Source organism: Siniperca chuatsi, linkage group LG5, assembly GCF_020085105.1.
Source record: "Siniperca chuatsi isolate FFG_IHB_CAS linkage group LG5, ASM2008510v1, whole genome shotgun sequence".
Classification (NCBI taxonomy): domain Eukaryota; kingdom Metazoa; phylum Chordata; class Actinopteri; order Centrarchiformes; family Sinipercidae; genus Siniperca; species Siniperca chuatsi.
In genome coordinates, this window is record NC_058046.1 from 18,971,151 (window position 1) to 18,996,894 (window position 25,744).

The 25,744-nt window shown below is 41.7% G+C and overlaps 4 protein-coding genes across 22 annotated transcripts in view; 2 read left to right on the forward strand and 2 right to left on the reverse strand.

Annotated features, from left to right (window-relative positions):
* The first annotated feature begins 85 nt into the window (after positions 1-85).
* Positions 86-3,167, forward strand: dguok (deoxyguanosine kinase). 2 transcript variants are annotated; one of them, XM_044197123.1, is made up of 8 exons: positions 86-566; positions 670-779; positions 856-1,055; positions 1,199-1,204; positions 1,382-1,529; positions 1,739-1,854; positions 2,266-2,365; positions 2,572-3,167. In XM_044197123.1, exons 1-8 carry the CDS (start codon positions 302-304, stop codon positions 2,596-2,598), a joined length of 972 nt encoding a protein of 323 aa, XP_044053058.1. In that variant the 5' UTR covers positions 86-301; the 3' UTR covers positions 2,599-3,167. The 2 variants fall into 2 exon arrangements, with proteins under 2 accessions (XP_044053058.1, XP_044053059.1); XM_044197124.1 differs by lacking the exon at positions 1,199-1,204 and having other exon boundaries at positions 96-566.
* A 149-nt stretch (positions 3,168-3,316) lies between these two features.
* Positions 3,317-5,716, forward strand: spaw (southpaw). The gene is made up of 3 exons (XM_044197121.1): positions 3,317-3,894; positions 4,295-5,109; positions 5,221-5,716. Exons 1-3 carry the CDS (start codon positions 3,615-3,617, stop codon positions 5,371-5,373), a joined length of 1,248 nt encoding a protein of 415 aa, XP_044053056.1. The 5' UTR covers positions 3,317-3,614; the 3' UTR covers positions 5,374-5,716.
* Positions 5,717-8,077: 2,361 nt separating this feature from the next.
* Positions 8,078-11,932, reverse strand: eif4ebp1 (eukaryotic translation initiation factor 4E binding protein 1). Its single transcript, XM_044197133.1, has 3 exons — positions 11,422-11,932; positions 9,923-10,111; positions 8,078-8,761 (listed from the first exon to the last, which is right to left on the reverse strand). The coding sequence occupies exons 1-3, from the start codon at positions 11,555-11,557 to the stop codon at positions 8,730-8,732; spliced, it is 357 nt and encodes a 118-aa protein (XP_044053068.1). The 5' UTR covers positions 11,558-11,932; the 3' UTR covers positions 8,078-8,729.
* A 527-nt stretch (positions 11,933-12,459) lies between these two features.
* The window catches only part of ank1a (ankyrin 1, erythrocytic a), a 95,871-nt gene continuing 82,586 nt past the window's right edge, over positions 12,460-25,744 (reverse strand). For 13 of the 18 annotated variants that reach the window (XM_044197115.1, XM_044197098.1, XM_044197104.1 and 10 more), the window contains 6 exons: positions 22,798-23,434; positions 22,203-22,551; positions 19,475-19,558; positions 19,029-19,181; positions 17,515-17,613; positions 12,460-16,196 (listed from right to left, as the gene is read on the reverse strand). In XM_044197115.1, coding sequence (XP_044053050.1) covers positions 17,542-17,613; positions 19,029-19,181; positions 19,475-19,558; positions 22,203-22,551; positions 22,798-23,434 — 1,295 coding nt within the window. In that variant the 3' untranslated portion in view covers positions 12,460-16,196; positions 17,515-17,541. Of the gene's footprint in view, positions 16,197-17,514; positions 17,614-18,305; positions 19,182-19,474; positions 19,559-20,608; positions 22,163-22,202; positions 22,552-22,797; positions 23,435-25,744 lie in introns of those variants that run through there. The other 5 variants (XM_044197099.1, XM_044197112.1, XM_044197107.1 and 2 more) reach the window with 5 other exon arrangements.

Here is a 25,744-nt window from a genome sequence, read left to right on the forward strand (position 1 = left end):
GGTTTATGACCAAACTCTCATGTACTGTCACCACTTCAAACTGTGCTGTATTTACACACGGCCATTGTGTGGTCATTATACATCTTCGTAGATCTGTTAGCTGGACGTATGAAATGAAAAAAACTATGGAAATGTGTCGTTTGCCATCGATCCTGTGGGATATGGGCTGATGTACAGAACCGGAAGTGCCGGTTCTCCGTGGCTCAGCGGAAATGTTTACTCACTAACATTAGCAAGCACCAAGTGACACGCATATAAATGTGATAATAATCCGTATGTAGCTGTACTTCTGCCGGTCATAATGTCTGCCCTGTATCTATGCGTTCTGTTCAACCGTGTTTCCAAATTCAACAAACAAACAGGTTTGATGCAGGTCATGAGATTTGGCTATAAACAGGGGATGACATCTGACAGCGTCATGCGAGTTGGAAACACAGCCACAACACACACAGCAACTAACTTCAGTACTATGGCTAATAAGTCGGGGAAGCTCAGTTTTCCTTCTTCAACTTCAGCTAAGGATGGAACAGCTCGAGTGAAGAGAGTTTCTATCGAGGGCAACATTGGTAAGTATATTTACAGTATTTCAAAATAAGATAAAACATTTGGTGCCAAACTATGAGTGTTGGTAATATGTGATCTCCTGTATTATGTCGTCTCAAATATAAGCTGTTGGAAAGTCGACCTTTGCAAGACTCTTGCAGTCAGCTTGTCCAGACTGGGAGGTGGTGACGGAACCTGTCAGCAAGTGGCAGAACATTGAAAGTGGGACCTCAAAGGTGTGCACTTTTCCTGACCTCTATATCGTTTTCCCAACAAAGAGGCCAAGCTTACCATCACTTGTATGTTTGGCAGGGGACAGACGCGTCCTCTCAGGCGACAGTCAGCAACCTGCTGCAGATGATGTACCAGGACCCTCAGCGCTGGTCGTACACGTTTCAGACGTATTCCTGTATGAGCCGGATGAGAACGCAGCTGCAGCCTCCTCCAGCTCGCCTGCTCAGCTCAGAGGGAACACCTGTCCAGGTGTATGAGCGCTCAGTCTACAGCGACAGGTGAGTGAGTCAGGACAGAGGAAAGTGAAAATGAAATTCTGTCAGGGGAACCCCCTTTTTTGTCCTCTAACCAGAAGACCCGTTATCATTTCATATGGGCGAGAGGGTGTTGATGTCTTCTTAACCAAAACTATTTCAACCAGAATGAGGTAGGGAGCTGTAGACTTACACCACTATCCATATATTCACAGATTATCACTGTGTTGTTGTTGTTAATAAATTATGTTAAGAATGTAATTAGTATGAAATGGATATATATTCTTGTGCAAATGCATGGTCCTTTATTTTGTTTGCATAAATTTATACTTGACTCTCCGTCCTGTCAGATACATCTTTGCCCTGAACATGTTTGAGCTGGGTTGTATCAACTCTACAGAGTGGAGTGTCTACCAGGACTGGCACTCCTTCCTGGTGGAGCAGTTTGGACACCAGGTGGAGCTGGAGGGCATCATTTACCTCAGAGCCCCACCAAAGGTATGAACACCAGCAAGGTCATGTTAGGCATTCAAGAGAGACAGTTAATCCAACAATAACTCATAAGGAGAAAACATGTTTGCAGCACATACTTTTAGCTTGTGGTACTTGTTAATATCTGTATAATTGTTACTGTAACATTACATCATTGACATTTACTGTATTTCATCATAAGAAAGACACAAAGACGTACTTTTGCTATCTGTCAGAAATGTATGGAGCGTCTGGAGCGTCGGGGAAGGGCAGAAGAGAAGGGAGTGAAACTGGACTATCTGGATAAGCTGCACGTTCAACATGAGAGGTGGCTGGTTGAGAAGAGCACTGAGTGAGTGCTAATGAGATTATGTCTGTAAAAATGTATGTGAAAATGACATGACCATTGAAGTGTAAAGTCACACTCTTCTCAGCAGTTATGAAGGCTACACCTAGCTGATAGAACATTTTTGAAGCACTTTTATAATCAAGTGGCTACTCTCAATGCAGGCCTGATGTGCACAGTGTAAAAAAAACAAAAAACATTTAAAATTGGTCTTAATTAGTCAGAATCTGGTATGAAATGTTAACATGACTGTACAGCCATTATATTACAGGACTCCTGTTTGACAATCACCATTTCAAATGCCTTTCCTCGCAGCTGTTCGTTGCTCAGCTGTGAACAGATGACGGTCAGCAGTGTGTGGCTTGGGGACGGTTAATGTAATGCAGAGCGTAATACAGCTTGGCTCTCTCTTTCCAGAATACATTTTGAGAAGTTGAAACAGATACCTGTGTTACAACTCGATGCCAGTGTGGAGTTTCATAGTGACCCAGAGGTGCAGGAGCAATATATAAAAAAGGTATGTTTATTTATTGCATTTTGACACAATAGCTGCTACGCCAGGGATAACCACACGAGGGCCCCGTCCTAATGTTTGAGACCTCATTTGTCATCCTCACAGTCTTGAGAATTATTGCACTGGCACATTCCTGTTTTCTGATCTGATGTTTGATGTGTTTCATCTTTCGGATCCATTGTGATCCTAAAGTACCTTTTCATACACAGGTGAAGAACTTCTTCAATGCTTTATGAGAAGACAGTCGTCAGCTGCCATCAGCAGTGGGAAACAGATGAGAGCAGTTAGACATCAGTCAGACAAGTGTGTTAACTGACATGTAACTACATACGAACCTCTCACAGAGGGAAGGGAATATAAAGTAATATAAAAGGTTTTCTCTTTTTGATAAGCTCCAGTCTCTGCAGGACCGTAGCCTCATGAAACACACAGTTTGAGTTTTGTCTGTATATGAATGTGTTGCTTTTAAAGAACCTTTTACATTACTGCACTTTTTTTTGCTTGTTTAGAGATTCACTAAGTGACTTCTTGTACCGTACTATTTATTCCACTTGAAACTATTTCTCTCTCTAACACAATTATTCACATATCTGAGCGATTGAAGCACAGTGATTTTAGAGCTTGTGTAAATTATAAGCTAACTCACTACTGTGACAATTTGGAAACACGTTTTACTGAACATCATACAGTTTTTGTGTAGATTATTGTTTTATACATTTCTGACTGGCTGGAACAAACAACTAAGACAAGTATTGTATTGTTTGGTTGTTCATAAATAAACACCTATTTGTGTTTTTTAAAAACATTTTTAGTGATGTTGTTTCTTAAATTTTGTCTTTTGTTCTTAGTTTCTGGATTTGTGAAATGTTGCATTACTTTTGCCACTATAACTAAACAGAAAGGTGCTAATGGCTGTACAGCATTTAACTTGTTATTTGTTAATGGATTTTTACATTTCTAAAGCTTAGGCTCTGAATGAATATAAAAGGCCAGGCAGTTTGACAGGACAATGACCTTGGCTAAATGTTTTCTTTTTTTCTGCTTCTCTGATGTGGTCTGATGATCAGAGGGGCTGTTCAGATGCCTTGAGTGGTCAGGGGTCATCAAAGGGCAGCTGTCCACTATAAAGGGGCCTGTCTGGAGCTCCGTCTGCACATAGCATCATTTCAGCTTGAGACCAGCTGGAGGAAGGAGGGAGATCTTTGCCTCTCTCTCATTATTGCTGGAGCAGATTTAGTGAGTTTCAGTTGAAATGGAAGTCCTCACAGTTTTCTGCACATTCCTCCTCTGCTCTTTTGGAGTTGTTTTCTCCACTCAGGGGCACAGATATCACACAAGCCCCGAGGCCAGTTTAGCATTCAAAAATCTCTCAGTAAATCATCGCAGCAGATACCCTCTGTACATGATGCAGCTGTACCGCTCCTTCAGGACTGCCGATTCCTCATGGTCAGTAGCTGTCAACACCATTCAGACACAAGGTGGCAACCCGTCAGCGCGCAGTTCTGACTCCGTCCTGAGTCTGATGGCCAGAGGTGAGTAAACAGTTTAATTATTATGTTGTTGTTGTTTTTTACATTGCTTATATACATCACTGGATATAAAGCATGTAATATACTTTGTGAGTTAGTTTCTCCGCAGTGTACTCTATCCTCCAGCAGCTCTTTGGTTGGTGCATTATCTGTTTAACAGACGCTCCCTTTTTACAACCCAGCAAGTGTCAAAATGCTTATTCGACTTTAAAGGCTTTCTCTGTTTTATGTGAGAGGGTGTGTATATTAGCCCTCAGACGTCCTTGCACAGGGGGGTTCAATACACATCCTGTCCTGTTAACCCTCCCACCCCAGTGTTTTGACATTTGCCCAGAATCATCCAGACTGCTGTGTGCCGTGTGTGAATTTGAGTTCTCGTTTACATGCTCTGTCTCATTTTTAGGTTGTGATCAAGTTGGTGACCGATGGACAGTCACGTTTGACATGTCATCCATCTCTACTAGTGAACTTATCCAGCTGGCAGAACTTCGGATCAGACTACCAGCTTTCTCTAGTTCTAAGCGTGCCACTGTGGATATATATCACTCCAGAAAGCAGAGCTGTGATACGGACAGCACATCGTGCCAGGATGAGCACCTTTTCCTGGGGAGCTTCGGCACATCACCCAGCAGCACCAAGTCTTCCTGGAAGGTTTTCAATGTGACTGATTTGTTAAAATACTGGCTGTATCAGGGAGATGGAGTGTTGAGCCAAGAGGCCTCAGGAGAACCTGAGATGGACCATGGGAGCGGTGCTGGGGATGAAGAGGCGACAACTGCCAAGTCTCTCTTCAAGAATTTTGGATTGAGGCAAAGAAAAATACACCATCCAACCACGAACCGGGTCATGATGGTCATCTTCTCCAAACATAATCTCCCCCGGGAAGGCCATACAGCATACAGTCTCATTCATACTGTGGAGAACTCCAAGTATGTGACCATGGACAGAGTCAGCGGTGACAGTCAAAGTCGACGCCACAAAAGGAACAGAATGGAGAGGATGAGGGTGGCTGATGGAGCTTCACCTACTGCTGCACCAGCAGCAGAGCCGGCTCAGAGGCCGCTGTGTCGGAAGGTGGACATGTGGGTGGACTTTGACCACATCGGCTGGGACGAGTGGATTGTGCACCCTAAACGCTACAATGCGTATCGCTGTGAGGGAGAGTGTCCTACACCACTGGATGAGTCCTTCCGTCCCACCAACCATGCATACATGCAGGTAAGATGACAACTTGATTTTTAATCCTATTTCACTCTGTAGAATCTTAAACAATCACAAGTTTTGTATAGTTGCTGGTTTATTCATGTGAGTTATTGATATGTTTTTCAGAGCCTCTTGCGACATCACCATCCAGAAAGAGGGTCTTGCCCGTCCTGCGTGCCGACGCGCCTCAGCCCGCTCTCCATGCTGTACTACGAGAACGATGACTTGGCCCTGCGGCATCATGAGGACATGATCGTTGAAGAGTGTGGCTGTCACTGAAGGCTAGCCCGTCACAGCTTTCAGCAGTAACAAGAGCAACTACTGATGGAGCATAATCTTGAACTTTAGGTCAACTGTTTCTTTATCATCTTCATGTAAACATTAATGTTCAAATATTAAATGGAGAGTTCTTAGTCATGGTCTTTTACAATAAATGACAGGATATGACTGTTAAGTTTGAATGAATATATTTCATCCATACTGGGTGGTACATAATAGTATAAATAGTATATATGTTTAGTAAGGAGAAAGCTCCATTATGCAAATGTTGTATGTATTATCTATTTATACATTATAATGTATATTTTGTACATAATATATGAAAAAATATATTAAAACATGTTATTTTGACATGATTGTGATGTTTCGTGTTTTTTGGTCACTGCCACTTAATTTGAGCAATTTGAATATAGTTTTTGATTATTGGGTATTTATAAACCCTAAAAATATATATACTGGATATAAAGTTTTTGAAATTGCACAGCTTGAAACTGACCACTGAAAATATAAATAAGGCAAGTCAGACCACATAAACTCACTTTTCAAAGTAAAATATTTCAGTGCTATTTAAATTTCCACTTAAATTACACAATAAGGTATTCATTTGCTTATAAGATTATATTATTATATTATAAGATAAGTCTTCATGGCTATTATTTGCTTCCATGCATAACATTTTAAATGTTTTTTTAAAATCTACAGGACTTGAGAGTTTGTGTCAGTTTTTATTTAGATTTAATTTGTAGTGATTTCCATTGAATCTCTCAGCAGTAGCTATTATACAGATTGAAATACACAAAAACCTGTTATACACAATCTCTATGACCTTAAGAAAAAGCACTTCTCAGAGGCTCAACCTGCTCATAGATACTCATCTCCATCTTAATCCCACTTGTCCTCTGTGACTTGTGACCAGCTAACATCTTGGTGTATTTGCCTTCCTCGTCTCCAATCCACATCACAGTGCACACATCATCAGAGGTCATTAGTGTCTTTTCTAGCCAGGCTTCTTTTGTTGATTGTGATCAAACAGGCAGGCTGAGTGAAACAACACAAAAAGTATATTGAAGGATGGAGCAATGGGGGAGAGAAAAGCAGTAGCATTTGTTTACTTTGGTGGGGGAGGGGTGTCAGGAAGCAAAGGTGACAAGGGGAGATTTAGACCTCAAACAGACAGCAATGTGAGGGAATGGAGAGAGTCAACGTCTGGATGCTGAAGCTACTGTGGAGGGAGGACAGGGTGGACTGGAACTTATCAGCTGAAACGGTTCAATCCACACCTCCACCCAAGACAAGACCAGACTTAGTTCTCTCATAACTTCCAGTTTTATTCAACTGATGTTATTTTTCTTAAAATTGTCGGTAATATGTGCTTTTTTTTGCTCAATTAAACAACAGTGAAGTATCCAATATATTGTTTATGCCTCTATGAGCTATACAATGACCATGTTCAGGGCATTTGCAATAGTGACGCTGATGTGGAACCTTGACAGTGTTTGTCCAGAAAACACAACACACACTAGCAGGAGCTTAATGTCATCACCTCCAAATCATGTGTCAGTTCTCACACATCTACTCCATCCTGAACAAACCTTTCTGTTTGGTCGTCAGGCAATTCCACTCTTACTTTACCAGAAATAATTATAAATTCATGCTGATGTAATAGGCCCTGCCAAAAATTTATTTTATATTCCTCAAAATATTAATACTTTTGTCAGTTCAAATTAGTGGACCTACAGTATGTATTCCTTTCTGCTACACAAGGTCCTGTTATGCATTTATTCAGTAGACCAATGAACAGGTACTTTTAACATCTTCTACCTACGTGCCATAGTTATGGTTTACAGAACTCCCTCTTTATTCCTATTCAGTATTAAGGTGAGCTGGAGCATATCTCAGCATGCGTTTGTAAACTTGGACAGGTCAGTCTATCGCATACTGAACACAACTATTCAGTTCATATCTGCTAATTGTCCAATTCCACCTGACTTTGCACATCTTTGGAAACTTGGAGAACAAACAGAGGAACACACTAACAGCACGGCAATACTGAATAGTTTAGTGCAATAATGCTTGAGATGTCCTGGGACATCCCTTTCATCCATTATTTGGAAGCATTATGTAACACACTGAAAGGGAAAGCCTAGTAAGCCACTTCAGAATGAACCCAGTAAAACCTGGGCACAGTGACGCAAGGTGCCAGCAACAGAAGTGGAATAGAAAGGTAGAGTTTCTCCCAGCTATGTATAGTTGTATATTGACCTCTCTTTATACAGTCCACTGACTGAGGTTATCAGTTGCCAGTGAGAGTCTTGAGGAATTCCTCTGATATGACTTGTGCTGAATCAGGGGAGCACAGGAAGTGCTAAGGGCTGTTAAGCAACATGTCATAGACAAGAGTTATCATTTCAAAATGTGTATTGGCTCTTCACTAATTTACTAAATCAGGAGAAATTTGAACTGCAAATAACTCAGTTGTGGTCATCAGATCTTTACTTTTCATTTTATCACGGAAATAAGAATAAACTTTTATGGGTTCTGGGTCTTTAAGATGACACAGTCCACGAGAAATGTGTATTCAGATCAGTGAACCGATGAACACGAAGACATTACTCCAATTATTGTAAAAGTACAATCCACTGACTTCACAGAACAAGAGTACACAATTAATGCACACTGTTAAATACATGACAAAAATGTGTTGTTTGTTTTAATGGTGTTTGCTTTAATGCCTTGTCACCCTACAAACCTTGTGAAAATCAGTTTCAAAATTTCATCAACAAAATTGGTTTACATTCTCTGTATGACACTTCAGATGAAAAACTTGTTTTTTTAAGAGCACGATCGCAAAATTATACAGTATCTTGAACATTTCAAGGCAATATCTGAAGAGAGGTGTCAGGAAATGTGTGGAAATAAAAGCACACCAAGTGACAAACCCTTCTGGAATGGTTATAAATTCAGCTAATTTCAATTATTCTTTTCCCCAATTGATCTTAATTTTCATTCATCTATCTCAGTTCTAAGGGATTGTTGAGGCGTTGTTGGTGTTGAGTACTTCTCAGTGTTTATTTTAAACTTGTAGCCACTACAGGAAGGCACACTGTGTCACACATAAATCAGGTTTAAGCCTTGAGGCAGACAGAAAAAAAAAGTTTCATTACAGATTTGTTCTGGGCAAAACAAGCAAATGGGATTGATACAGCCAGACTTTAAAACACTAAGACGCTGGAGATACTGAAGGCGAACCTCCATCCTCATGGAATGGATGATGGGAAGAGAGAAGGTTCTCCTGAGCCTCTCTTCACAGCATCTTCTTGGTAAGTCTGACATCTTTATACTCGTTCCAGGACCACCTAGATGTCCATTTCAAACTGTGAGTCATCACCTTAAAAAGAAGAAGAAGAAGAAGAAAAAAAAAGGCATTTCATAAACTAAATGTTTTGCTACATTAGGATTAATCTTTAACAGTCTCATACTATATTTAACTCCCAGTAATATTTCAGGAAGCCTGGAGGATATTATATAATTAGCTGGTAAAACATTGTTAATTAAATAACATCGGGCAGTGACCGTAGCAAAAGGTCACCACAGGGTGAATGATACCCAAAGAAGAAACTAAATTAAATTAAGTTAATCAAAGAATCAACCATTAATATGTTTTTTAACAGTTATCTAACTTGAAATACCTTCAAATAGGTTTCTGTCCTTTGATTACAAAAAACTCAAATGCATATGAATACATTTAAAATGAATGTTTAGTTCTGGCAGACTGCAACTTCTTGTGTAAGTACTCAATCCATTCAAGAATTAAAAAACCCATAAATTAATAAGAAAACATATTAGGTCTTCGCTGCACATATCTTAAATTTTGTTCAGCGATTAAAATAGTCTAAAATGTGTCTAGTGTTGTGCTCATTCATGGCTGTGTCCCCACTCAGAAACAGCCAAGTCAATCATTAAGCAGAGTTAAGAATGGATAAGCCATCTTCTTGTGCCACAGCAGGAAAAATGGCGACAGAAAAAATGACAAGCGTAGATGAGAGTGACGCAGCTGTTCCGGTTGCTGCAAGTTGACTAACAACTCTAAAATCGATGTATTTCTGCCATCGGCATGAAAAATGTTAACTGCTCCTTGCAACCGCGAACGCAGCTCCTGTGTCAGCTGAACGTGATGCTGACATGTGGATACGTCACTAGCTACTGATTGGTTAGGGCAAAATTACAAAATAACAAAGTCCTCCTCAACAGGTTTCAGCTAACACGAACACAATCTCAGGCTGAACAATAAAGTGAAATGAAATGGCACAAATGACCTCCTTTCAGCTTGTGTTCAAACCGCAAACTGGCTTCTATTATCCATGAAAGACAGAGAATGGCAGCTGATGGCTGATACACGTCACATAATTGAGGTGAAGGATTCATCAGAGGTTCTAATCAGCGCTGTAGTTTTCAGTGACTACATGAATTTACATTTGAATCTAAGACTGAATCCTTCACTCTAAATGCTAGGGCCTCCCTGTGATGCTTGTCTGAGGTATGAACATACCAGTGTTGCTATTATCAGGTGCAGTGATGTTGTTATTCAGTAGTTCTCCATTGTGGGCCTTCTCATCGGCGTCCTTGGTGGGAGGACTGGTCACCCCTGGAATGTTGGGCAGACCTCGTGGAGGAGTCTTGGCCACCGGAGAGCTGCGACACCCCAGCAGGAACTTTCGGTCGTAGATGATCCTGGTACCTTTTGTGTGAAGAGGTAGGAAAAGAGATGGACGACCATCAGAAATTCTGAAAGTCTGTTTCAATCATGCTCGACCATCAGTGGCTCAGTCATCATCCATCATATTCATGCAGGTGTGCAGCGTTTCCATTTTAACACTTCTCACCACTACTCTGCTGATTTGCTCATGCCAATGCTGTTTGCTGCTGCAGCTTCCTCCACCACCCCTACCTCCTCCTTATGTGATAAGATGTTGGTATTGTTGATATAACTAAACTGTAATGGCCATGTATGTGTTTATTATGGGAGGTTAGTTGTCTCTGCAGCATCCCCCTTGCTGCTCAGAGTTATTAGAGCTCCCTCAGTGAGTAGAGCCTTTTCTGTCAACTTTAACTGTATAACCACTTAGAAATGGTCAATTCCTTGATGTAAGCATCTTCTGACTATCTGGCTATCAAACGCTAAATATACAAATAAGAAGTGTTTGCACAAAAGGGAGACATTGTATTTTTTAACATCCACCCTTATATTTTGCCAAGTTTATAACCTTGTTAATATTTACCGGTAATAGCAGTGGTAAAAGTTTAAATGAAATGCATCCCAAAATCGATTAAGATAATAAAAATCTGTTGGGTCTCAGCTGTGCATACATACATACATAACACACACAATCCACGAGGGAGGAGCTAATGACGCCACATGATCAATGAGAACCAATCCAAAGATGGCAAGGTATTACTGGTTAGACCTTATGTTTATCACGATTTGATGTCCTACAGATAAAACGTCAACTTAAAACGTCTTCAACAATTAAGACAAAACATTAAAACAAACAAAAGTTAACCAACCACAAATTGAGTTAGCTCACACTGGAAAGAACCAATCACAGCTTTAGCTGTCGATTACGTATCGCCACGACGCGCATCATTAGCAGCGGCACATACAGTAGGTGTCGCTAACGTTTCATGATCAGCTGATAAAACCCACAATAAAAACCGAAAACACATCTCATTTCATGAGAAAGCAGAGGTGCGGGTATATACACCAACCACATGACTAGTATCACAGGTATTTTACTGCTTCAGAGGCAGTAATCTCTTCTCTGTTCAGCCGAACACTTGGTAGCTAGCGTTAGCAGTTAGCTAAAGCAGAGCTAGCAGCTGGTTCTGCACAGTGGCGTTTGACAGCAACCGACCTCATGGAGTTAGCCTGTGCATTCCCTGCACATACAGCTGTTGAGTGGATAACAGTATAAATCATGCATGCCCGTGGGTAACAGCACTTCTCTTCGGCACATACAAGTAAACACGATGTATAACAACAGTTCGTACCACCCGGGGTCGTGCTGAACAGGGTCCCTCCGGGAGTAGTGGAGTAGTCGTGGGGCATGTGCGCCGCGTCGTTGATGGTCACCCTCCTGGTCGACGGGATGGCCTTGGCAGTGGTCTTCTGGCAGTCAGTGGACATCTTCGCTCAACTATAATAAACTAAAACTAGCTAACGAAATAACATGAAACTGGCAGAAAGTCTTGGTTTGACAAAACAACAAAGCCACACCGCGCTTGTTTCAGATACTGCTTTGGCTCAACAGAATGGCTACTTTCGGATAAATAAAAAGTAAATCCCTCTTTTTCATAAGTGCAAATGATGAAAGGTAGTATCTAAACAATTACACACATTACAACAAGCAGTCTCTCTCACACAAAGTGTCCAGGTTCTTTGTTAAAAGGACCTGAGCACACGTTCCTCCGCTTCCACTCTGCTCTCTACATGCACACAAAACAACACACAGACAGACAGACAGACAGCAGTCAAGCTGCAGGGGGAAATACTGCGAGGTGGACAAAATTAACTTATTCCGCCCCCTACTGGCACATAATGCCTGTGAAATGGCTGTACAGAGTTCAAACATTAAACCTGGTTTGCTGAGAAACTACCACCAATTTAATAATAGCTTTAACCTATGGCAAACGCAAGCAATAGCTGCTGGTTTTTGTATTTATTTCATCGATACTATAAATTGATAAATTACTCGTCTTACTGTTTTTTTGTGTGCAAACAAATGGATTCTAGTCACTGGTGCATTAATTTGTCTATTTATGTGTGCTTTTGTAGAGTTTCAAACAGTAGCTCTGCTTGAGGCCGTTATGTTAAACATCTGGTACTTTGTTGAGTGTGAAGTGTAATAAGATGTAATCATCTTCATAAGACTGCTCAGCAGTATGCACAGGACAAGTCCTGGGGCAAGTCCTGGGGCAATTCAGTTCAGCATGTTTATAACAGTTTGTTCAAAACTGCTGTATGATCATCAGTAGTTGGATGCACGTGGATTAAGTGTCTCACACAAAAGCATACACGCTATACACAAAGATATTTCATTTCTTTATTAATTTTGTAAATGTTGAGCTGGTGTACAGAGTAAATTGTCAATAGATGTCCTCGGATTTGATTGGATTAAAAGGCTTACATTTATATTTTAATTTCATGTTTGACTCTCCATAACAATAAAAAAAAGCAAACAAAACAGGTTAAAATACCCACAAGACCCCTATTTATCCCCAGGTTGCAGGCATTACCCAGAACTCAACAGTCTCTTGGTAGCTACAGCTGTATGATGCTAAAAGTACATCCATAACATAACTAGAATCCCATTTGACAAGTAAGGGTGCATAGCATTCTAAGTAAATATATATATTTATATTTTCATATATTTCATATATATAGCCTTTTATGTTAAAAACATTTTCTGTGCATGTGCGCAGTTGCATTCCTTAGTATTGAGTAATATGCTATTGCGTTAATAATGTCTTCAATCCATTCTAAAGGAATATACATGTGTTCTCTAGTTTTTGCAACAGTTAATATTTTTGCATGAACTTGGTGCATGGCATCATCTCAGTGGTCCCTCAGTGCAGGGCTTTCCATTATTCATTTTTCTCATGTAACCACTTCTCCCTCTGCTTGCACTTAGTTGGACTTGTCCCTTCAAACTGTCACCATGTGGAAGCCTTAGAATTGGCTCAGTCTAATATTTGGTAAGGGGGTAGAAATAGATTAGGAGTGGGTTGTGTTGAGGAAAAATGCTTGTCATCTTGAAAGACTAGCCGTTGGAGCCACCAAGCCTCCCCACAAGCCTTCCATCTAACTTCAAAGCGCTCCCCTAATTGTCTTCTCATCAGACCCCCCCCCAACCCTGACATCAGCAGTGGATTTATAAACAGCCCCTGCTTCAGAAACATACCCAAGCATATCATAATTATGAGCCCTTAGAGAGCAAACCGTATGCTATAACATAAGGGGTAATACACCATTACACTGCTGTGTAATCTTTATTGACATCTAACTTTTTGTGGTTATTAAAAAAGATAATAAAATAGAAATAATATCTGATGAAGGGCTATTTGATAAAGTGTCCAAAACCCATTTGAGGCTTCTATCTTTAAATATCTCCTCCAAAATGATTTGTATGTATGTTTGTCATGAATGTTGATGATCAACAGCAGATACTGAGTCGAAACAACAGAGTGAATACCCTATCATCTACTAAAGTACAGAGCCAACACAGATGACTACTTTATAACAAGACTTACAGCATAATAAGACCTTACATTCATCATCTCTGGCTGTGAAGCCGTACTGAACACTTGATGGGTGATTATTGCAACGTTTTTGTGACTTACATATTTTTCCATAATAAAGCATTCAATGTCTGACATAATGTTTGAAATAAATGCATGTAAGGTGATTGATATCATGTGAGATGGCACACTTATTGAGGTAAATCAACTTTAAAAAATATGTGAATTAGAATTACACATGTAATCTGAGAGCCTCTGCTCTTTGTCCATTTGCAATATTACTTCCTGTGATATTATCACAACTCTGACAATGTCCCAATATCCAGGATTGAATACGTGATATTAAAATCACACACACATACACACATACAATAGGATTTCTTTCAAGGTTTTAAAACTATGACTGAACACACCTACATTCCCTGATGAGTCACAAAAACAGACACTGGGCACTTTGCAGATGGGATGCCTGATATGAAGTCATACCAATATTCGTCCAATCTCAGTGTAAAACTTAATAATTTTCTTTTTTAGCGAAGCAGAGTGATAAAATGTGAGATACTAATGTACTGACATCATTTCTGAGTGGAGTGATGAGTAGCCTAAAGCTGTGATTAACAGACTGAAAGTCTGAGCTTAGGAAGAACATGAACTATGATCCTAAAATCCTCTCTCTCTCTCTGTCACACTCAAACACACACTCAAACACACTCACGCAAACAATCCTTTCCTTTTGTAAGCAGTTATTGCTTCTTCTGAAGTACAGTTAAAAAAAAGACGTAACACTAAAGAAAGGAGTGAAACAAGAGACACACTTCGGCAAGGGTCAGGCTCACAGTTGCGGGTCAGTATTACAGTTTCTCTTCACAGTGATTGGTGACTGACTATCTTTGCTACACTCCAAAGAATTACCAAGGAGACAAACATCAAAGCTCAACACGTCCTCGACCCTCGACACGATACTTTCCTTTCTCCAGCTGACTCTTCATCTTTTACCCAGTCAAACCAGTGCTACATTATTACCAGCATTTCAGCTAATTTACCTTCATCAAGTGACATCTTCTGGTGGTGGTGAGATGGTCTATAAGTGCACCTCAAGTGTGAGGTCAAACAGATACTGCTGAAGGTGGGATCCTGCCCCCTGCTGGAGGTGGTCAGGACTGCTACATCTACTCTGAGAGGCTGACTGGAGGGGTGAGGGGGGTGAGAGGTGGAGGTAGGGCGATAAGGGCCAATATTGAGGGAGAAGACGGGTATTTGGATTTTGGCTCAGACAGACATCTGATTAACACAAAACCCCACAAGGATACAGCACGCTGGGGACAAGAAAAGGCGGAGGAGTGGGGTGGTAGAGAGGTTAATCACTCATGATAATCTGTCACTCACCATGTATCTCAATGTCAACCTCCCCACAAGGCAAACCACTCTGAGGGAAGGTCGGGGAGGCAGGTTCACTGCAGAAACCCGCCTCCCAAAGCTCAAAAACCCCAAAGTACAGTAAATGACTTACAGTATGTCTTCCCTCTACAGTTTGACATGTCAAAAGCAAAGGGTGAAAGCACATGAAAAGCACAAAGAAACAAACAACCCGACACACAAAAATCCAACGTTTAAAACAGGCAGAGCAACACAACATTTGTATGTTCTTGTACCCACAAAGATCTCAAGATATATAGAATAATATATAGGCTCAGACCAAACGAACCAAACGAGAAAAACAGGGGAGGGAATTCTTATGTACCTGAAACAGCAGCATCAGTGGCATCGCATAGGGATCTTAGAACATAAACAGCACACGTAATGCACAGTCACGTAGAGCATTTTAGTGCATACGATATTATGTACAACACCGATATCCTTGGGTGATAATTGTAGCTTTACTGGAGAGCACTGGGACAGGTTTAAAACTAGTTGGTGATGCTCTTAGATGGAAGAGTGTGGCAGGGAGGAGGGCGAGTAACCTGTTGTCTAGAGATTATGTAATTCTCAGTATTTTAGTCTCCCTTTTTTGACTGATAAACTTTCCCCTGTTGGTTTAGAAAATGGGCCAGTGATTGACCATACCCCACATTGCATGCCTGTCCCACACAGCAGTGTCTCCTCCCCATCCCTCCCCACCCTTTTACCCTCCCTTGTATTCCCTAGGTATTTGTAGTTAAAGACAGGCCATGCGGCAGCAGTCACTCATGCTGATACAGATAACAGGAAGCACGTTTTGGTTGCTAGTTTTTTTTGTTTGTGTTTGGTTTTTGTTTTATACGAAATCATGCTTCTAGCCTAGTAGTAGATGTGTTTTTTTCTCCACGGTTTCTTAAAAAAAAAGGTAATAAAAACTACAAGTAAATCCGTATCCTTCTCTTCGTGCTGATAGTCGGCAGAGCCACTGTAGTTGTCATGGCGTTGGTGTCTGTTGCCCTTCATTTCGGTCTGTCTGCCTTTTCATATATGTTCTTCCTCCTGTCAGCTGCTGCTGGTCATGTGTCCATGTAGGATGGTTTTGGTGAAGGGGTTGAATCCTGCGGAGAACTCTGTGGAGAGAGGGAAACACGCTGATGTAGGACAAGCCACACGTTTGTCTTGCTACATCCGACTAGAGCAAAAACTCATCAGTGATCTACAGAGCAAATGACATGCAAGCTGCAGTAGGTCAATGCAAATGTGAGTGTTTTTGAATCCAATATATGTATACTGATAAATGCAGCCTTTAAAATGGCCTTGGCAAAATTGTTTCTTTGAAATTCCCTTCAATTGATGCTCATAAATCACCCTCTTATTTTAATCAGTCACTATAAAACAACACATTAGCTCTGCAGAAGCATTCAAGCAAAAATGGTTGGCATAAGTGGTTTAATATTCAGTAGTCGTTTGAAATCAGTAATCTCTGGAATGTCATGGCCTTTATGTTAGAAAGGGCAAGTCACACACACGCACACACACACACACACACACACACACCACAGTGGCTCCAGATAGCAAGGACACAGGACAACTGGCCTTGCAGCTTTGAACTTAAGAGCACTTTACTTTTTTTTTGGTTAGTTGTTTTGCTGAGTGCACATTGTGCCAACCCTTTTCCAGCTTGTCACAACATGCATGAAGAAATAAACTGGCCTGACATAATTTATTGCGAAGCAATAGTGATCTATTTGCATCAAACTTGTGTTGTCTGTATGGCATTATATTGAGTGCACAATGGGACATTTGGAACACAGAAATGTATTTTTTGCACGTAGATAAATTACATAATGTAGAGAAATTATTATCATGCAAAGAATGATTTAATTTAAACATACAAAAATCAATTCTGTGCCCAGTACATTTAGTTGCCTGTTTGCTATTTATTCACAAATAAAAGTCCATACATCTGATATTAACATGACAAAGCGTTTGCCAGAAGGCAAGCAGCCTGAATTTCTATTGTTCAGGTTGTAAAAACTGGAAGAACTTACATACTCTCTAAAATTAAAAATGAAAATTACTGGGGAATTATGTATCATCTCAGGTTTATATGGATGTGTCTTACCACTGATACTCCAAATCACCTGCATTAATACATTCTATCTTAGACAAACTTATGTTAGACAAAAAAAATGTTTGTCATGGAATGTCTCCATTTCCTGATGATACTTTTATTATATTTTTGTACTTTGTGGGCAAAAAATAATTAAGAATGACAGGCATCTTTTTTTTGTGTGTGTAATTCATATTTTAACCATTTGTTAAATTGAAGATTCAAGTCTCATTACATATCATTAGTACTGAATTAAAGGTACATTTAATCCAGAGAGACTGGATTAAATGGTCTAGCAAACAGGTCAGACGAGGCACTGTGGGTCAGTCCCGTACCTGCGGGGACGCAGCACTCAGTCTGCCTCACTGCTTAACTCTCCGCAGACTGGCGCATTTCACTATCTGAGCACCTTTCTTCACATCCACAGTATCGGGCTACATCAGGGGGGAGGGGATTGGCGGCAGACGAGGTGCAAGGATTGAGAAGAGGTGGGATGACAGGAGCAGAACAAGAGGTTGACGGAACGTTAGTAAGGGGAGAGTGAAATAAAGGTGACGTGACAGGAAGAAAAAGATGAGGGAGAAAAAAAGAAATGGAACAACAGAGGAAGGAAATAGTGCCACAAGGAAAGAGGGGACAGAAAAACAGGAAAAACAACAGATGAGATGTAATTGAGAGAGACAAATAAGTAAAGGGAGAGGAAAGAGGGGGGAAAAAAGAAAGAAATTATGTATAAACAGTCAAGCAAAGACAGAAGTGATGGGTGGCAGAAAGACAGTTGAAGATAAGAGGGCATCAGAAACATCTGCAGTCTTTGAGATTCAGAGTAGACCTGTGTCAAATAATATTTGCAAATTCTTTTTTTTTTACTGATTTCTTGATATTTAGATGGATGGGATCTGACCACATAGGTCAATACACAAAGTGCAAGAAAGTTTACACAATCAAAGGAATGTTTATTTTATTTTATGGATACCCTAATATTCTGAATTGTCTTGATGTGTTAAACCCCAATCCTCTGCTACTTCCTGCAGGTAAATTAAAAAACAAAAGTTGAAAGATTGTAAATAATATTTGACCCAGCTCTGATGCAGAGAGCCTTGCAGGTTTGAGTGATACAGCACAGTCGCATTTGAAGGACTATAAACTTTAATGAAGGACAGAAGAGTCAGTCATTGAGATAACTGACGGGGGCAGAATGGAAAATATAGCCACTGCAAGGAGCCATGATCAATTCATTCAGTCATTAATGTGCAAGAAACAAACATAAGTGTAGGTGCAGCTTAGTGATGACTAAAATGATGAACTGTGAGTACTTCACCCAAAGCAATAACAGCACCAGAGCAAAGTGGACTCATTAGGTCCTCTTGCATGCAGAAGATGAACATGAGGTAATAATATTTGGGTGGAGATTAATGTAACAGAAAGTCAGCAATCAAACAATTACCCAACCAAACTTTGCACTCAATCTTCGCTAGTGATTTAGGTCTGACACATAATAGAACAGGACTATTGCTTTTAAGATTACGACACCACACATACAAACTGTGTTCTCAGCCTATGTTACTGAAGCTCATGCAGGTTAAGCTACTCAAGGACTGTCGGAATACGCCTGGGAAACCACGATGAGATGAGACTTTCAAGCTCACTGCTGCGCAGAGTCCCCTGTTCACTATAAATGAGCTAGTACATGGATTTAAATCAAACAAAACCTCATCAGATGGTGTTCAGCTGTTATCATCTGATCTGATTCAGTCCATTTGGGCTCTAAGTGCTCCCTGCACATCCTAGCTAATAACGGGAGCCTCAGGTGTTGCAACAGAGAGCTGTCTGCAGATCAGAAGCCCACCTTGCTGCTGTCCTGGCCCAGGATGGCGTAGCTCATGAACTGCTCAGCATCAACCTCCAGCTCGTTGGCGTCCTGCAGAGAGCCCTCCATGCTCACCTCCTGAACCCCCTCCTCACCTGAACCCTTCCCTCTGCGCACAACCTTACGCACAATCTATCACAAACACACACAGAAGGGTGGGAGAGAGTGATGGATGGAAGCAGAGAGTGGGAATAAGACAGTGAAAAGACAGAGTTGGTGAAATATAAAAAAATGGTTATGGAGAAAATACTCATCGTCTTTTTAAAAGAACAAAATTAAGTCTATTTTTGGGGGACATACAGTATATCTATAGTGTAATGTTGTATGTGATGAATGCTGATGAGTACTGTGCCAGTGACATAAGGGAAACAATTACTGGACCCCAGTTTAAGAATACAGTATAAAACCATGTTGAAATGGCTGACCTTTTTTGTGACAATGTTTCCATGTTCATCCGTGAACTGTTCCTCGCTTACTTGCTCCCCAGGAAGATCTTCAACCTCGTCGCCCTGTGAACAGAAACGCATTTGTACCCTTAAAAATTTGTTTCTGAAGAAACCATAAACAGTACTTCCTTCCTCTTGAAAGTGCTGGACTTACATTTTAGTGTAACTGTTACAAGATACAATCTCCCAAAGTATAAAAAGTTCAGAAAACTCAGGATGGTGTAGAAACAATTAGCACCCAGTAAATTATGGACTTAAAGCATGTTTTAAAATAGCTGTCACTGCAGTAATTATTTGCATGCCATAAACCCCTCCACTAATTGGAAACACAAAGAGGCAGATGAACGACAGATAGGTGAGGGGTTAGAGGGTTGTTTGTGGAAGTATGTAAATCCAGCAGTTGGGATCGATGGAGTTCATTAATGTCTCTTAGCGACACTTATAATTACAGTTCATGAGGTTCATGACAATGCTGTTATAGCCTCTAATAATTTGCAGCGTGTCTAAGCAGCTATTTATAAGATAATAGAAATTCTTATAGCCGGAGAAGCGAGAACAAGGGCCAGTCTAGTCTGTGGAGACCTGAATAAAACATGTCAACATTTGTGTTAGCGTTGACACAGTCTGAGATTTAGTAGGAAGAAAATGCCATAAGGCTTTTTAATAGAACTGGAGCCCAAACTTGTTGAGCCCAAGACAATCTATTTACATCCGTAACAGCAGAAGATAAATTTAGCCACATCCGTACAGTAATTTGATGCTAATTTAACAAAATTTCAATTAATGGATGATGAATTATTATTATTGTATTGATTCGATTCAGTTTTTGTTATTGTCATATACAACATTTCCTTATGTACACAGTGTCCTTAGTAAAGCCTGACAGCCATTTTTGTCACACCCACTCCACTCAAGTGCAGTAAACCCTGTCAAATCATTTACCCTTAATACCACAAACCTATCCTGCATCACTCCTGCATTTGATCAAATACACTGCATCCTTCAGCCTTTCACCAAACAGTATTTTCTCCTTATCCTGTGATTGTTGTTTTCCTGCCTCTAAATCCTTTCTCCAAATTTGTGCTCGACCGTCCTCTGTCCCTCTCTTTGTACCTTGAGGATGACTCTGCGGCGGACCACTCTGGTGGTGACGTTCTCCTCTTCATCAGCCACTCCCTCGACCTCACCGAGCTCACGGTCCAGCTGAGCATGTATGTAGGTGAGCACGGACCTCACAGAGCCGCTGGCTATGTGGAGGACATTCTGACAGCTGATAACCAGGAAAGCCAGCAGCACGAAGCTGAAGAGGAGCTCTGTCACCAGGGCCCACATCACCCCACTTTGATCCCCAGCAAATCAACACAGCCCACACACGACAATACACTCCCTCAGCCTTTGCTTTCCCACGCAGCCCTTCTCTCAGCTGAGAGAAAAGGTAACAGCTGCAGCCTGCCGCCTTCTGTTGCTGGTTCAGTCGCAGTTTAGTTGTTTGTCTTTCCGTTCATATCTGTCCTCCATTAGCTGGGGCAGTGGGCCCTTTCCTCAGGTCTCTATTCTGTCTCCTTCTCACTGTCAGGTCAGATGTACCCACTCAATGACATAAAATCCAAGCAAAAGCAACTTTGGGAGGCTTCTAATCCCACCTCTCTCTCTTTCTGACCATGTGAGCTGTGGGCTTTAAATACCTCTGGCTACTCCAGTGTGGCCCTGTATGCTGTGGTAAGAGCACTAAGAAACTCGTCCCCTGACTTCCTTCAGGTACTCATTACTTTAATTACAAACAATTTCTCATCCACACAGTCTAGTGGGTACATTTCCTCAAAAAGCACACCACTATTATGCAGCACTGCAACACACTGAATCCTAATGCTACAAAAGCCAAGATGCGACTAAGCCAAGCTAAAGGGCTCTTTCTTCACCAGTATGACCCACATACAAAAGCAAGACCACCAAGGCCCTAAAAGCAACAGTCTATTTCTGCTCTCACACACTTTCACGGCTGAGATTGTCCTTTACAGTGTGATGTGGTGGTGGTGTGCCAGGAAGTTAACACGTGGAAATGATTGGGGTGGGGATCATGTAACATGAGCAGGACAGTAAGAATGCTTGCTATATTTGGCCGGACATGCTGTTTGTGCCCATTTTGGGCCCTAGACTCCGTGTGCATGGGTATGTGTGTGTGTGTGTATGAATGTTTGTTTGCTGTATGTTTCTACAATTTAACATGAATCATCTAATGCTGATTTGAACTTTAGGTCTGACTTAAACTTGTGACTTCTAGGTTAGAAGAAGTTAGAAACTAAGACTACTGACAAAATGCACCAGACTTCTACTTCTTGTATGATCTGTTTTTACTATACGTCACAGCATTTCTCTGCTAAAGGCAGGTTGAATCTATGGTACATTGTCGTTAAAGTCCATGTATAGAATTCACAGTGGTTTTTGGCCATGCTAGCGGCATGGTTCTAGGGATGGCAATGTCGGTCTTTTGGTCGTTCCACCACTTTGGTCCAGATATATCAAACAACTTTTTGATGGATTACCATGAAAATTTGTACATTTGACATTTATGGTCCCAACAGGATGAATCCTACTGACTTTGGCGATCACCTGGCGATCACCTGACTTTTCAGACAGCAATGTCTGTATAACTGATTACTTGGACAAACATCCCTCTTATTTTGCATGGGAGGAGCAACACACTCACCTGGCCCTTCAGGCGCATGTCATCCCAGGCCCTCAGGTCTGGTACCCTGTGTGGGAAGCCCAAACCCTTCTCAAATGGCTGGGTACCTCTGAAGTGCCCTCGTAAGATCTCCGAGTGCCCCATGTCCCTCACAGGCTGAAGCAAGGCCTCCTGAGACACGTGGGACTGGTCTCCGTCCACAGCGTTACATACTGATGATATCATGGTGTCCATGGCCTGCTTGGGTTTAGGCTGACTGCCCACCCAGGCCTGTGTAGGGTCGGTGACAGGGATCCACCCCGGGCCTGTCTGTTCCTGCAGGTAGGAAAGGAAAGAGCCTCCACCACCTCCGTTTCCACCATTACCTGACCTGAAAGGAAAGAACGGATCAATGTGGAGGTGGTACACATACTGTCCATGCTTACTCCAAGTAAAGTAAAACAACTTATCATAACCCCTTAGTGTCACTTCCTCTGCAAGAAATTTTCAAGAAAACTCCAGATCACCATTGACATTCACTGACATGCAATAAGGATATGATGTTAGCACAGATCTATTGTTTTGTTGCCGTGATTTTGACTTTGTCACCTGATAGGCAGACAGAGGTCTGACTCACCTGTCTCCATTCCGATCTGCAACACAGCTCAGTCCAGGTGACTCACTCAGCCGAGCATACACCCTTTGCTGTCCTGCAACAGAAAGCCCTTCCACTGAGCCCGTCCCTCCTCCTCCTCCTCCTCCTGCTCCATCTCCACCAGTCATACTGGTGAATGCTGATGCCTCCGAACTTGCCTCTGACCCCTGACCATTGTTCAGCCCGTTAAGATTGATCCCAGCGATGGTGCCCCCAAGCGAGGCTGGCGTGGCAGTGCTGAGCGAGTCAACGCCCATCTCTGAATCGTCTTCGGGTAGCTCAATGGAGCCACTCAGCACCCCACCCCCTCCGCTGGCTGCACTGGCCTGACTAGCGGGCCGACCCAGACTTCCATATGGCAGCCCCAGCAGACCTTCTGAGTCGTCAGCATTGCTGCACTCCAGCGAGGAGTCCTCCACAGGCACCAGGGAGGGGCTGTTGCCTGACGGCCACACCTGCACATCAGACATCTCCATGAGGGTGTCTTCTTCTGTGGTGGCAATGGGTGCACAGTCCAGGCTGGATACTTCCTGCCAGTAAGGCTCAGCACCCAGCGGGGAGGGCAGGCTGTACTGCATGGAGGCCGGTGAGAGAAGCTCTTCCTGCACGAGCCCATAACCTGGAGCGAGACAGAGAGAGGCACACTGACACCCGGCCCCCCGCCTCGCTCCCCACCTTACCCCCATAACACCGGGACCCCGGGAGGGGGTTAGTGCCCCTGCCCAGGAGCTGGGGATCTAGGGGAGGAGTAGAGGAGGCTGAAGGGACAAATGGGAGAGGAGTGGGGAAGGGGGGGTGGGGGGCAAGACAATAGGAGCTAGAATAAAGGTGCAAGAAGCTTAGGACAAAAGAGCAAGGGCAGGTTTTAGAAGAGGGTTTGTCAAGCTCGATCAGCCAGCGCTGACGGTGAGAGCAGCAGCGGCAGCAGCAACAGACACAGCCAGACGGACTGAGAGAGACTGGCACTGAGGTTCGGACCCAGCAGTGACTGATGCTGCTCTGCTGGCTGCCACCTGCAGGGAGACGGACAGGAATTACTGCCTCTGCCCCCAACCTGGGGCTGGGACACACACCTGTGCGGCAAGGGCACACACTTTGACACACATTCACATGCCATAAACACACTCTCTCACTCGCTGTCTCATCCTGTCACACACATACACTCACACTCAGATATGCATGCATTCAAACCCACTCAAAAAACAGGCAGGTTAATATTGTTGTCAGGCTGAAAAGCATGCATGCAGGCAATCTCATTCTCTCCTCACACACAAGTACACACACACACATCAGCTCACTCCACACAGCTGCTTGCACTCTCATTGACACATTTATTAATATGCATTCAATATAACACAGCTATTTAAACATATAACCTATAGTATTGCTGATATTTATGCAAACATATATACAGTAGACTTGATTTTCCTTCTGTTGTGAAAGTCACATGGTTGCTGCCTCAAACATAAATTCTAATTAGTATTTCAAGTGCAAGTATATCAATTAATAAAACTGCATGTTCTTAATGTGGTGTGGACTCAGGTCACTCCTACAACTGTCTTGAACACTCTTTGTAACAATGTATTTTCATTTTTGGAAAGGCAGACCTTGCATGGTAGAGCACCGTGTCACAGCAGCAGGAATTATTTTTTTATTTGAGATAATAACTGCATATTGCACAAAAAGAAAGAAAAATCCAGTTAAAGGCTATAAAGAGTCTGCAGATATACATAGAATCTGTCTTGTATCCGTCTTGTAAGCTGATCATACTGAATGAACTACCCAGGAAATTAGAATAGTTTATGTAAACATTTGGATGAATGACAATGGTAAAGCAAAGTGGGAGTGGTACTGTGACTGTAACACTACAGGACATGTTACCAGGAAGTACATTAACCAGAGGATGAAATAGGAGATGCAGTGCAGGGCACACAGTATGTAGATAAGAGCAAGAAGAGGAGGTGACTCCTCCTCTGTGTGTGCATGCAGACAGAGAGACAGACAGAGAGAGCGACTATATGTGTATACTGTATAGTGAAACTGTGCAGAGCGTAGGGTGTAACTTGATTCATGGTTGGCAGTACTGCTGTTGAATACTGCTGAGAGTGCAGGAGATATTTGTGACACCAAGCAGCCAGAAAGACCTCTCGTCCTACTTTCTGCTCTCTCTCTCAGCCTCTCAACTGCTGTCTGTTGTCTATAGACATATATATATATATAATCATAAATATATATAGTCTTTGTTTAGTGCTTTGTCTTATGAAGTTAAAAGACAAAAATCTGCTGTAAAAACAGCACTGACTTTGACTCTGGACTCTTTTGATGTCTATTGTTGATGGGATTTAAATGCTCCATGATATCTGTCAGTACACTGGGAGTTTAAATCTGAGTAATATAAGCTGCAGCAAATACAGTTGTAGCTTTAATATCATTAAAATCTAATAACAACAATTTCTAAATTCAACTGAAATTGAAACTGATCTCCTGTTTTTCCTCCGAGTCCTTATACAAGCCTCTTCACCATATTATGGATTACTTCCAGATAAACATGTGAGTCATTTAACCTCTGTATGACTATTTTTGAATATCTGACGAACAAGACAACGTCTATTTTGGAAGGAAAACCAAAAAGGTTTATGACTGTGGTAAGTACCTGCACACATTTCTCTTGCAAGTAAATGAGGTGTGAGATCATTTGTGTATTGGAAATATGGATTTGGTGTTAGTCTGTGTGTTTATGAAATTTACTATATATCAGGACCTGAAGCCACGATTATTGTGTTTGAATCTGCTTTTTGGTGACACTACAAAATATAACATGAGACATTTTTGTTTGCCATGAATAATGAATGAGTTTGTCAGTCCTCTGTTTCCATGCTAGTAGATGAGGCCATGATGGTGAAAGAAAGAATATATAAATGAGGGGAAT

What these genes read in the sequence shown, in the direction of transcription:
- dguok (XM_044197123.1), top strand. Translation starts at nt 302, where the DNA reads ATGTCTGCCCTGTATCTATGCGTTCTGTTCAACCGTGTTTCCAAATTC. An exon ending in TTGAAAGTGGGACCTCAAAG is followed by an intron (nt 780 to 855) that starts GTGTGCACTTTT and finishes TATGTTTGGCAG; the next exon opens with GGGACAGACGCGTCCTCTCA. An exon ending in ACCTCAGAGCCCCACCAAAG is followed by an intron (nt 1,530 to 1,738) that starts GTATGAACACCA and finishes GCTATCTGTCAG; the next exon opens with AAATGTATGGAGCGTCTGGA.
- spaw (XM_044197121.1), top strand. Translation starts at nt 3,615, where the DNA reads ATGGAAGTCCTCACAGTTTTCTGCACATTCCTCCTCTGCTCTTTTGGA. An exon ending in CCTGAGTCTGATGGCCAGAG is followed by an intron (nt 3,895 to 4,294) that starts GTGAGTAAACAG and finishes TCTCATTTTTAG; the next exon opens with GTTGTGATCAAGTTGGTGAC. An exon ending in CCAACCATGCATACATGCAG is followed by an intron (nt 5,110 to 5,220) that starts GTAAGATGACAA and finishes TATGTTTTTCAG; the next exon opens with AGCCTCTTGCGACATCACCA.
- eif4ebp1 (XM_044197133.1), bottom strand. Translation starts at nt 11,557, where the DNA reads ATGTCCACTGACTGCCAGAAGACCACTGCCAAGGCCATCCCGTCGACC. An exon ending in GTTCAGCACGACCCCGGGTG is followed by an intron (nt 10,112 to 11,421) that starts GTACGAACTGTT and finishes TTCACACAAAAG; the next exon opens with GTACCAGGATCATCTACGAC. An exon ending in ACCTGATAATAGCAACACTG is followed by an intron (nt 8,762 to 9,922) that starts GTATGTTCATAC and finishes CTTCTTTTTAAG; the next exon opens with GTGATGACTCACAGTTTGAA.